The sequence below is a fragment of the Pempheris klunzingeri genome, chromosome 3 (assembly GCF_042242105.1).
Source record: "Pempheris klunzingeri isolate RE-2024b chromosome 3, fPemKlu1.hap1, whole genome shotgun sequence".
NCBI lineage: Eukaryota > Metazoa > Chordata > Actinopteri > Acropomatiformes > Pempheridae > Pempheris > Pempheris klunzingeri.
Window position 1 is genome coordinate 28164855 of NC_092014.1, and position 12078 is coordinate 28176932.

The 12078-nt window shown below is 47.5% G+C and overlaps 4 protein-coding genes across 4 annotated transcripts; 2 read left to right on the forward strand and 2 right to left on the reverse strand.

Moving 5' to 3' along the window:
- The first annotated feature begins 127 nt into the window (after positions 1-127).
- On the forward strand, positions 128-602 carry LOC139224431 (histone H3). The gene has a single exon (XM_070855998.1). It carries the CDS (start codon positions 153-155, stop codon positions 561-563), a length of 411 nt encoding a protein of 136 aa, XP_070712099.1. The 5' UTR covers positions 128-152; the 3' UTR covers positions 564-602.
- Positions 603-5383: 4781 nt separating this feature from the next.
- On the reverse strand, positions 5384-5819 carry LOC139224447 (histone H3). Its single transcript, XM_070855999.1, has one exon. The coding sequence runs from the start codon at positions 5792-5794 to the stop codon at positions 5384-5386; it is 411 nt and encodes a 136-aa protein (XP_070712100.1). The 5' UTR covers positions 5795-5819.
- Positions 5820-6115: 296 nt separating this feature from the next.
- On the forward strand, positions 6116-6564 carry LOC139224576 (histone H2A-like). The gene has a single exon (XM_070856007.1). It carries the CDS (start codon positions 6132-6134, stop codon positions 6513-6515), a length of 384 nt encoding a protein of 127 aa, XP_070712108.1. The 5' UTR covers positions 6116-6131; the 3' UTR covers positions 6516-6564.
- A 1936-nt stretch (positions 6565-8500) lies between these two features.
- On the reverse strand, positions 8501-9176 carry LOC139224318 (histone H1-like). Its single transcript, XM_070855990.1, has one exon. The coding sequence runs from the start codon at positions 9158-9160 to the stop codon at positions 8522-8524; it is 639 nt and encodes a 212-aa protein (XP_070712091.1). The 5' UTR covers positions 9161-9176; the 3' UTR covers positions 8501-8521.
- Between the last annotated feature and the right edge of the window lie 2902 nt (positions 9177-12078).

Consider the following 12078-nt stretch of genomic DNA (forward strand, 5'->3'; position numbering starts at 1 on the left):
CAGGAGGAGCCCCTCACCAATCAGGAGCCGGAGCTCTGGAGCAGCGTCACCGTTTCACAGCTTAAGAGCAGCGAGTCTCCTCTCTGGGCCGCACTCTTCTTCTTCTCCTCCTTCTCCTTCTGCTCCTCTGACTGAGACGAAGCACACAAATAATGGCAAGAACCAAGCAGACCGCTCGCAAGTCCACCGGAGGCAAAGCCCCCAGGAAGCAGCTGGCCACCAAGGCCGCCCGCAAGAGCGCCCCGGCCACCGGCGGCGTCAAGAAGCCCCACCGTTACAGGCCCGGTACCGTGGCTCTGAGAGAGATCCGTCGCTACCAGAAATCCACCGAGCTGCTCATCCGCAAGCTGCCCTTCCAGCGCCTGGTCCGTGAGATCGCTCAGGACTTCAAGACCGACCTGCGCTTCCAGAGCTCCGCCGTCATGGCTCTGCAGGAGGCCAGCGAGGCTTACCTGGTCGGACTCTTCGAGGACACCAACCTGTGCGCCATCCACGCCAAGAGGGTCACCATCATGCCCAAGGACATCCAGCTGGCCCGCCGCATCCGCGGAGAGAGAGCTTAGACTCTCTGCTGCTGCTGCTGCTGCTGCTGCTGCTGCTCCACAAACCACAACGGCTCTTTTAAGAGCCTCCTCACTCTCTGCTCAAGAGCTTCTTCCTCTGCTGCTCCTCTTCACTCACTCTGGGACCCGTTTACTGCTCACAGTCCACCACAAGTCACCACCCCATCAGTAACACTTTACTTCTAAAAGACATCAGTGCTGAAAGCAGAGCTCCTCAACCTTCTCTGTCTCCATTATTCACCTCCTTTACACTCAGTCTTAAACTGGTTTTACTGTGTAAACTTTGCTCTTCATGTTGCATGATGCACAAATACACTACTCACTAAAAGTTAGGGATATTCGACTTTCAGGTGAAATATATGTAAAAAGTGAATGCTACAGTGATATTATATCATGAAAGTAGGACATTTAAGTAGAAGCATGCACTGGTCATTTTATTCATCTTAAACAGTTTATTGAAAGAAAATCTACCAACAGTGGTAGGTAAACCACAACAAAACATGTTCAGTGTCTCAATAAATTGTACACCACCTTTCTAGTCATTCTGACCACTCAAAGCACTTTTACATCACATCCTCATTCACACATTCACACATCATTCATTCAGGACAAATCTAAGTTCACACACTGAAGCTGCTTCAGGAGCAAGTTGGGGTTCAGTGTCTTGCCCAAGGACACTTCGGCACGCTGCCTCATAGGAGTCATAGGAGCCGGGGATCGAACCAGCGGCGTCCTGGTTGATGGACGACACACTCTACCCCTGAGAGTGCTGCACTGTTCTGTGCTCACTTTAACCCTCCTGTTGTGTTCGTTTCAGCGAACACTCATAGTGTTCCCGGTCACATTTTATTCCATTATAAATCCACAACAATACGTATATTATCACCTAATGTTGTATTAGATCTTTTCATCAAATACATCACTTGTGAGCACTACAAGTTTTAGTTTTAGTCTCACCCATTCATTTCCAATGACCGGGAACACCATGGGTGTATACAAGTTCCATAAAACACACACATTTTTATAAAAATATTTCAGATTTATTTCATGTGTTCAAATGTCATGTGTGAACAAAGTCATGGACCCTCATGACAAACGGATGAAATTTACTGCACTTTTTTAGAGAGGAAACTTGTAAATCGGTCAGATTTCACCAGAACACAGCAGGAGGGTTAAATCTCAGTTCTTCACATGAACAGAAAACCAGGATTTAGTTTTTTGGAGGCCATTCATGGTCCAATGTACCATTTACACAAGCACATAGAGGACACAAAGGACGTTTCAGTGAAGTGGGAGACTTCTTGTGTCCAATAATGAAACTTGAAATATTTTTACTTATATAATAGTGTAACATTTGTACTTCCTATCACTTTTGGCTATTAACACATGTGCACATGTAGTACAGTCATAATATGTGTAAACAAAACCAATCAAACCTGGTAGACTATCCAAGCGCAGAGGAAGAAACTAGGAAGAAAAACATGAACTGTAACATTGTGTGAATAACAATCAGCTGTTCCTCCACCTGAGACACTTGATTAACAGAACAGTTCACACAAAACACAGGAAACAACCAGCGCTGCTCTCACTGGGTAGACGAGACGAAAACAATGAAACAGACCAAAAGGAAATGAAATCCAATAAAAACAAAAATAGAAATAAAATACTGTGTGCATAGCAACCAGAGGCTGCTGCCATAGCAGATAGCTTTGCTTATCTTATCCTAGCTTATTTGAGCGAATCTTGTTTTGGAGTCTTTTTTCATCATTTATAATTTAGTTTTACAGTGATGGGCGACTCACCAAGCTGCATGTTGCAGTGAAGATAACGACAGTGGTTCTTCCTTTAGGAGGGAGTCATGAGAGGGATTACTGTTTGAAATTCACTATTTAGGTTGTTGTAGCAAATATAGGCCTCTCACTGGGGCACCATAATAAAGGTAGCAGGTTGACTACCATTTAATTAATTAATTAAAAGCTGTCGTATCAATAGGGGCACCACCCGTCATTGGACGGGAAATTCAACTTATTATTTTCTTAGCACAGATGGCTTCAGGTCTTTAACCTTAAGAATTAAGCATTAAACATTAGACAGTCTCAGTTCTAAATGTGTAAGTTCTCAGTGGCATTGATCCTCTTAGACCTTGTTATGAAGAAATATCCAGGCAGCGAAGTGGTGGTTAATACACCTTTTTATTAATAAATGCTAAATATCAACATAGAACACTAATGACTATAAAGGTGGATGAGACAGAAATGACTCTAGACAGACAACAATCAGGACAGAAGACTAACATTGCTGATAAACCTTTGGATTGGTGATAGTGTAATGAAACTGAATACAGATTGTACCGGAGGACGAGGGGAACCTGTCTGACTTTAAGAACGTTGTAGTTAGAACCACAGAGGATCCACTGACTACTCTCCCTGCAGATTTAGATAGATCTCAGAGCTACACTGACACCACATGTGAACTAGCACCAGCTGTTATACTTCACGTGGGCCTTTGGTCCAGCAGCGATGCATCCAGCGGTGGTCCGCAGTCACACAGGCAGGGTCAGCTGTCAGCGTCCCTGGCAGGTTTCCAGGGGAGGAGGAGAGAGAGGAGCTCTCTCTGGAGGCTGAGACAGGAGGCTGGAGGGCCTTGGCGATGTCGGCTCAGTTCACTCGGCACCGTGGTTCGGGAACTTGAAGGTTCTGGTGGATCAGGATGTGCTGGTTCTTGGCGGTGGCGTCTGTCGGTCCGTTCGGACTACAGGACAGCCAGTGGTGTTCAGCTCTTACTAGGCAGGGTGCTGGATCTGGATCTGGATCTGGATCTGATGTTGGCCTCAGCTTCAAAACTCATTTAAAGCTCACTAAGAAACAGTTGTCGCTGGTCACACGCAACAGTTCAGAGTTATCAAAACGAGAGTTGCTATCAAAAGTACTTGGTTCTGGCTGGTGTTTCAGGAGGTATTTAAGAGGACTTTAAGAAAACTCTGTTATACTTTCAGTCATAGTGATCAGCTATAACTTCAGAAGAACGGTCTACAAAAGTTTAACTTGAAGGTAGCAGGCACAAAGATTATAAGTAACAAAGTAAAACTTAAAAGGAAAAATAAAAATAAAACGTCAAAGCAGAAAAGAAGAGCTAAGCAATGACAGAAGGGAAGACATCTTAGGGGCCTGTTCTCCTCTGACAGAGGGACGCCTGTGTCATCACTAAAAGTTTAGACGTACTAAATTAGATTTCTGTTTCATATTCACTATGTTCCAAATCCATTTTCATTCCTAACACTGCATGGTATACAGAATCAAGATATTTCATTTCCAATACATATATTCATTAAGTCTTTACCAAATAACTTCCTGAATGACATGACACACTATGACCTAATCTTTAACATTCTCAAGTTTGTATTAACTTCCATTACTCTTGTTGTCACATTACACAGATTAAACAGACCTGGATTGAATATACTGTTGGTTAGTTTCTAACTTATTAGACACAGATTATTAATTATATGGACTTCCTGAGTCTTCTCACTCATTGGTGAATTGCAGTGTTATCACAGGATTTGAAGCAGCATCCTCAAAAGTTGTAATTGGTTAGTTGGTCATCCTTGGATGTTCATGAACATGTGAGTTACACCATTAGACAAAAGAACACATTAATTAGTATTAACTGATCTGTGGGCACTTTGGACAGTTCCTTTAACCACATTTAAACTTATAGCAGAAATGGAAGAATGTTCATACAGACTTCCCTCATTCCTCTCCCTGATCAGTCTGGCCTGGACCTCAGGGGTCCACGAGTGAAGGAAAATGTGTGTGTTTTATGGAACTTGTATACACCCATGGTGTTCCCGGTCATTGGAAATGAATGAGTGAGACTAAAACTAAAACTTGTAGTGCTCACAAGTGATGTATTTGATGAAAAGATCTAATACAACATTAGGTGATAATATACGTATTGTTGTGGATTTATAATGGAATAAAATGTGACCGGGAAAACTATGAGTGTTCGCTGAAACGAACACAACAGGAGGGTTAAAGTGAGCACAGAACAGTGCAGCACTCTCAGGGGTAGAGTGTGTCGTCCATCAACCAGGACGCCGCTGGTTCGATCCCCGGCTCCTATGACTCCTATGAGGCAGCGTGCCGAAGTGTCCTTGGGCAAGACACTGAACCCCAACTTGCTCCTGAAGCAGCTTCAGTGTGTGAACTTAGATTCGTCCTGAATGAATGATGTGTGAATGTGTGAATGAGGATGTGATGTAAAAGTGCTTTGAGTGGTCAGAATGACTAGAAAGGTGGTGTACAATTTATTGAGACACTGAACATGTTTTGTTGTGGTATACCTACCACTGTTGGTAGATTTTCTTTCAATAAATTGTTTAAGATGAATAAAATCACCATTGCATGCTTCTACTTAAATGTCCTACTTTCATGATATAATATCACTGTAGCATTCACTTTTTACATTTTCCATATATTTCACCTGAAAGTCAAATATCCCTAACTTTTTGTGAGCAGTGTATTTGTGCATCATGCAACATGAAGAGCAAAGTTTACACAGTACAACCAGTTTAAGACTGAGTGTAAAGGAGGTGAATAATGGAGACAGAGAAGGTTGAGGAGCTCTGCTTTCAGCACTGATGTCTTTTAGAAGTAAAGTGTTACTGATGGGGGGGTGACTTGTGGTGGACTGTGAGCAGTAAACGGGTCCCAGAGTGAGTGAAGAGGAGCAGCAGAGGAAGAAGCTCTTGAGCAGAGAGTGAGGAGGCTCTTAAAAGAGCCGTTGTGGTTTGTGGAGCAGCAGCAGCAGCAGCAGAGAGTCTAAGCTCTCTCTCCGCGGATGCGGCGGGCCAGCTGGATGTCCTTGGGCATGATGGTGACCCTCTTGGCGTGGATGGCGCACAGGTTGGTGTCCTCGAAGAGTCCGACCAGGTAAGCCTCGCTGGCCTCCTGCAGAGCCATGACGGCGGAGCTCTGGAAGCGCAGGTCGGTCTTGAAGTCCTGAGCGATCTCACGGACCAGGCGCTGGAAGGGCAGCTTGCGGATGAGCAGCTCGGTGGATTTCTGGTAGCGACGGATCTCTCTCAGAGCCACGGTACCGGGCCTGTAACGGTGGGGCTTCTTGACGCCGCCGGTGGCCGGGGCGCTCTTGCGGGCGGCCTTGGTGGCCAGCTGCTTCCTGGGGGCTTTGCCTCCGGTGGACTTGCGAGCGGTCTGCTTGGTTCTTGCCATTATTTGTGTGCTTCGTCTCAGTCAGAGGAGCAGAAGGAGGAGAAGAAGAAGAAGAGTGCGGCCCAGAGAGGAGACTCGCTGCTCTTAAGCTGTGAAACGGTGACGCTGCTCCAGAGCTCCGGCTCCTGATTGGTGAGGGGCTCCTCCTGGAGCTCAGCACCGCCCTGAGGAGGGAGACACCGCCCGGGTGCCCGCTGCTCATTGGACAGAAAGTCTTTGAAAGAGTCCGCCAAAAGTGTCCCGGGAGGCCGCCCTCCTTGGGGCGGGCATATAACGAAGGGCTGTGTGTGCCGGGGCCACAGTTTCTGTGAGTCCCGACTCTAGAAAGCAGTGAATCATGAGTGGACGCGGTAAAACCGGCGGAAAAGCCCGAGCAAAGGCAAAGACCCGCTCCTCCCGTGCCGGGCTCCAGTTCCCAGTCGGCCGCGTTCACAGGCTGCTGCGCAAAGGCAACTATGCGGAGCGTGTGGGTGCCGGAGCCCCCGTCTACCTGGCGGCTGTGCTGGAGTACCTGACCGCTGAGATCCTGGAGCTGGCTGGAAACGCCGCCCGCGACAACAAGAAGACCCGGATCATCCCCCGTCACCTGCAGCTGGCCGTCCGCAACGACGAGGAGCTCAACAAGCTGCTGGGCGGAGTGACCATCGCTCAGGGCGGCGTGCTGCCCAACATCCAGGCGGTCCTGCTGCCCAAGAAGACCGAGAAGCCCGCCAAGAAGTAAGCAGGATCTGGACCCACACCCAGACCCAGACCCGGATCTGGACCCACACAACGGCTCTTTTAAGAGCCACACACACCTCTCACCAAAGAGCCTCTCCTGCAGCAGCCTCCACATTATTACTTTACAACCACCTGCACTCAATCAATCAATGAATCAATGTTAAACAGGAGCCCAAATCCTAATGTCTTCCTACTTACTAGTAGACTATAACAAAGTACGAGACTGTAAGAAGACAAACTAAGCAAGTTGTAAGACTGTAAAACTGAACTAAAGGGTGTAAATGAATGTAAGTAAGCATGTGTAATGAACTATAACAAGACAATAGCTGAGGGAAGAGCAGCAGTGGTGGTAAAGTGCACCGTGCATGTAAAGAGAAAGATGGCAGGATGACAGTATTGAGCTGCTCTGCTGCACTAACTATGTTTTCATTCAGGGGGTCAGTGTGGACATTGTTGAGGATTATAAGTACTTGGGGGTACACATTGATAACAAAGTGGACTGGGGGAGGAACACTGATGCCCTTTATAGGAAGGGCCAGAGCCGCCTCTATTTTCTGAGGCGGTTGAGGTCCTTCAACATCTGCAGGACTGTGCTCAGGATGTTCTAGGAGTCTGTGGTAGCCAGTGCTGTCTTCTCTGCTGTGGTGTGGGGCAGCAGGCTGAGGGTATAGAGGACGTCAATAGACTGAACAGACTGATCCGCAGGGCCGGTGACGTTGTGGGAGTGAAGCTGGACTCTCTGACGGTGGTGTCACAGAGGAGAATGCTTCACAGAGTGGGAGCTATTTTGGACAATGTGTCCAACCCTCTCCATGAAGTGCTGGTTAGATACAGGAGTTCTTTCAGGGCCAGACTAATGTAGAGCGCCACAGGAAATCATTCCTGCCTGTGGCCATTAATCTATACAACTCCTCCCTCTGAGTGTACATGGTGTTATATATTATTACTATTATTACTATTATCATTATTATTATTATATGATTCAACTCCTCACTCTGATTGTACATGTTGTTATATATTATTGTTGGTAGTAGTAGTAGTGGTAGTAGTATTATTGGTATTATAGTACAGCGCCTTACTATGATTGTGCATGTTGTTATATATTTTTATTAGTAGTGGTATTATTGTTATTATTATTATTATTCTAAGACTCTGGACTCACCTGGTGCAGTAATTTACCTCTGTGTAATAATTTGTAATAATAATTTTTAATACATCTTTTTTGTTATTCATACTTTTATATATTTATATTTTACTTTGTGTTTGAAGTTTATTCTTATTCTTATTCTCTTGGAGCTGTGTGTAACAAAAAGCAATTATTAAAGTGATTCTGATTCTGATTGTCCTCTATGTTGTGTTGTGCTGCTGCACTTGATGACTTGATCCCATCCTGTATTCTACTGGCCCATGTTGTACACTGAGAAGATGTTCCACTGGTGTAGTGTTTAGTGTTTCTTCTTCATGGAGGCCAAAAGCAGCAGTCCACTGAGTGTGGTGCTGTTAATCACAGCAGTGACTTGAGCTCCTGTTTTTCTTCTCTTGTTGTTTGATGAGTTTCTCCTCGTGCTGCTGTGACAAGTGTATTAGTGAGCTGAGGCTGAATAGAAGGTGATTTTACCTTGTGGTTGTGCCAGCGAGGAGTGTAAGAGAAGAAAGAGCAAAGAAATAAAGGCAAGAAGATGATGAGAAAGTCCTGAAATGTTCCAGTGTGACAAAGAGTGAAACGATGAGTGAGTGTGAAATGAAGCATAAATGAGAAGTAGATTGAAGATCCAGCTGTGAGCAGAAAGAAGCTGTAAAAGCCTGTATTTGTCTCAATGTATCAGCCCCCCCCCCCCCCCCCCTCACTGTAACAGTGATGATGATGATGATGATGATGATGATGATGATGGTGATGTGTGACATTAGTGAGAGGAAGAAGCAGCAGCAGGAAGAGGCTCTCTGAGGATGGTGGTGGCTCTTAAAAGAGCCTTTTGAGGGTGTTTAGTTGAGCAGAGTGATGACAGCTCACTTCTTCTTGGCTGCTGCTGCCTTCTTGACTTTGGGCTTGGCCACCTTCTTAGCGGGAGACTTCTTGGCTGCAGGGGCCTTTTTCACCACCTTCTTGGGGCTCTTGGCAGCTTTCTTGGGGCTCTTGGCGACTTTCTTGGTGGCCTTGGCGACTTTCTTGGGGCTCTTGGCGACTTTCTTGGCCGCCGCCGCCGCGGGCTTCTTGACCTTCTTGGGGGACTTCTTGGCGGCTGCTGCCGGCTTCTTGGCCGCTGCGGGTTTCTTGGCTGCGGGCTTCTTGGCTTTGGGAGCGGCTTTCTTGGCCGGCTTCTTGGGCTTGGGTTCGGCCTTCTTGTTCATCTTGAAGGACCCGGAGGCCCCGGTCCCCTTGGTCTGGAGCAGGGCGCCCTTGGCCACCAGGCTCTTGATGGCGGTCTTGACGCGGGCCTTGTTCTTGTCCACATCGTAGCCTCCGGCGGCCAGAGCCTTCTTGACGGCGGCCGCGGACACGCCGCTCCGCTCCTTGGAGGCGGACACCGCTTTCAGGATGAGCTCGCTGACGCTGGGGCCGGCGGGCTTCTTGGGCTTGGAGACCTTCTTCTTGGCCGCTTTAGCCGGGGCGGCGGCCGGAGCCGGAGCTGGAGCCACTTCTGCCATTGTTCAATCGACGCTCGCTTCGCACACGGAGCGGTCGGAGTGTGTGACTGGAGTGTTGGAGAGTCCGGAGCAGGAGGCGGAACTTAAACACACCATGAGAACCGTGGAGAGTCAGCCCAGCCCGCGGCTCCTCTGAGCAGTCTGAACGCCGCCACTTGTGTTTTCTCTTCCCCGATCAAAGGCTCCAACTAACTGTGGGACAAGTGCTGGAGGCTGACAGAGAAGGAGCCCACAGCGGACCACTGTCTCTCCGTGTTGAGCTCACGCACAGCTCCGGAGCTCTCTGCATTTACTGCGGGGAGCCTCCAAACCTCACCTGCTCCCCGTCGTGGCCGGCACCGCTCCGCAGCTTTTCCCTCTCCTTTCTCTGCTAAAACACTGTCAAATGCACCGGAGCTCCTCCAAAGGTGGTCTAGCAGCTGGCCCACATGTTTGTTCAGGGACTCCGAGTAGAAACAAGCGCCTGCTGATGGTCACTGTGTGATAAACTACACTTATTCTGGGAGCAGCAAACACAGTGAGGATGAACGAGGCTCATGGTGACCTTGAGCCAGACTTCCTGTCAGAGCTGCTCACCGTGGCTGTCCACATTTCTGCTGCTCAGGACACTTTGACATGAGCAAAGTGCTCCGCTCATCTGTGCGCTCGCTGCCACTTGTTTGTGTCACACTTTGTAGTTACAGTCAGTGTTGATGAGCAAACACACTGAGCAGTAGATGACAGCAGCTGTCTGTGGCAGCCTAGTAGATGCTTTGTGTTCTGCAGTGCTCACAGTGAGGATCTGGACTTGAGAGATCTCAGAGTAACGCAGCACTTCAGATCCTACAGAGCTCAGATCAACTATCTGGCTTTGTTCTGACAGCTTTGTGGAAGCAGTGGGATCAAAAAGGACCTCCAGCTCCTGATGGAGCTGATCATGAAAACCACTCTCAAATGGAGCTGAAAGGATTCAGTGTTTAGTATTTTGGGGGCAGCAGCTGATGATGAGCTGGAATGGTTCTTCTTGTTTAGGGGGCATCTTCTCCTCTAATAACAAATACCAATCAATCAGATGATACCAAATCAATAACAAACTGGACTGGTCACAACACAGATGTCCTGTCCAAGAAGGGCCAAAGTGGTCTCCACCTGCTGAGCAGACTGAGGTCCTTTGGAGCGTGCAGGACTCTGCTCCAGACCTTTGATGACTCTGTGGTGGTCGTCTTCAGTCTTCTATGCAGCGGTCTGCTGGGGAGGAGGGAGCAGGGAGAGGGACAGGAAGAGACTGAACGGACCGGTCAGGAGGGCCGCTTCTGTCCAGAGGAGGAGGTTAATGAAACTCCCATCCATCGTGGACGACCCCTCTCACCCTCTGCATGAGACTGTGGGGGCCCTCAGCAGCTCCTTCAGCAGCAGGCGGAGGCCCCCACCCTGCAAGAAGGAGGAGCAGGTCATTCCTCCCATCAGCCATCAGACTCTTTAACAGCAGCATCACTGGCTGATGTTAATGTGCAATAATCACTTATTTATTTTCAACTCACCTTCCTCATAGTACTGTATTCTTCTTTTGTGTAGTAAAGTCCTCTTGTTTTAAAGGGGTACATAGTGTAGATATTAATTATTGTTATTAATTGTATTATTGTCTTATTTTTGTCCTGTTTTCCTACTATTGCTTATTGTTCCTATTTAAGCCTGTCTTGCTGCTGCCTCTGTTGCTGCTGTAATAAATACAATAATAATAATAACAAAAAATAGTCCAGACATGATTGCAGTTGATGCTCACTGAGAGTCCAAGTCCTTTTCAGATGGTCCACGTCTCTTGTGATCTCCAGCAGTCCTTCAGCAGCTGTTGTTGTCTCTCATCACCATGACAGTTAACAACTGAACATCTTTGTAGTTTTGACATCCAGCAGAGGAATTTCATCCTCCAGCTTTGTATGGAGGGACGACAGAGGAAGACGTCTGCACTGCTGCTTCCTGCTCTTCTCCCTGCTCTCTGACTGGTTGACTAGTTGTATTCCTCTTTATCTTCTCTCCGTCTCCTCTCTCCCAGCAGGAGGCTTTCTGTGTCCCCAGCCTTCATCCCATCACAGAGGCTGTTGCACCTTCTTGTTTGCTGTGTTTGGAGCCTTTGTGTGCGTTAAAGCTGGTGAGCTGCAGCTATGTGTGTCTGTCCTCAGTCAGAAGGTACGGACGTCCCGTGATGGTGAATAACGGTTGTCTGCACTGGTCAGAGTATCGTCCAGTGCTTCATTTCCTTTTTATGGACATGTGAAATAATGAAGAGCTGCTGAAACAATCAAAGACAGGTTGGATATACAACCTCTCCAAATGAACCCAGTATAAATGAATGTCCCATTGTTGGCTCATACTGCCCTCTGCTGGCTAAACATGGACACAGGATGTATATATGCCACTCTGACTGAAGGATGAACCACAAACACGTAGGACACTTTGGCTCCATAGAGTGCAGAGTACACTGAGCAACATCATTACCATCACACAGAGGCTGAGAAATAGACTGGACTTTGTTCTGCCTCATGGTCTCCTTTACTGGATTATCTATCCATTAGCCTCACTGCACCACCGATATTTGAAACATACGGGACACTAAGCTCTATAATTAGCAACACAAAGTGCGTGAGCTTCTGTGTTCGTTATACTTTGTGCCTTTGGCGCGTTCACGGGGCTCTGTGGTGCGTCTTTACGCATGACGCAGCGCGTGGGCACGGAGCGCTTCTTGTTTGGTTTATTGGAGCAGGAGTGAGTTTGTGGTGGCGGAAAGAACCAGTGAGGAAGGAAGCTCCAGGCTAAGAGGGCGAAGCGTTTATGATGTGAAAAATAAGGTTTTAGGAGGAGACTGTCCACTCAGTGTACTTTCTAAGCACGTAGAGACGGAGGAGCTTCCACACCTGCTTCTGTTTGTGGAGCACAGAAAC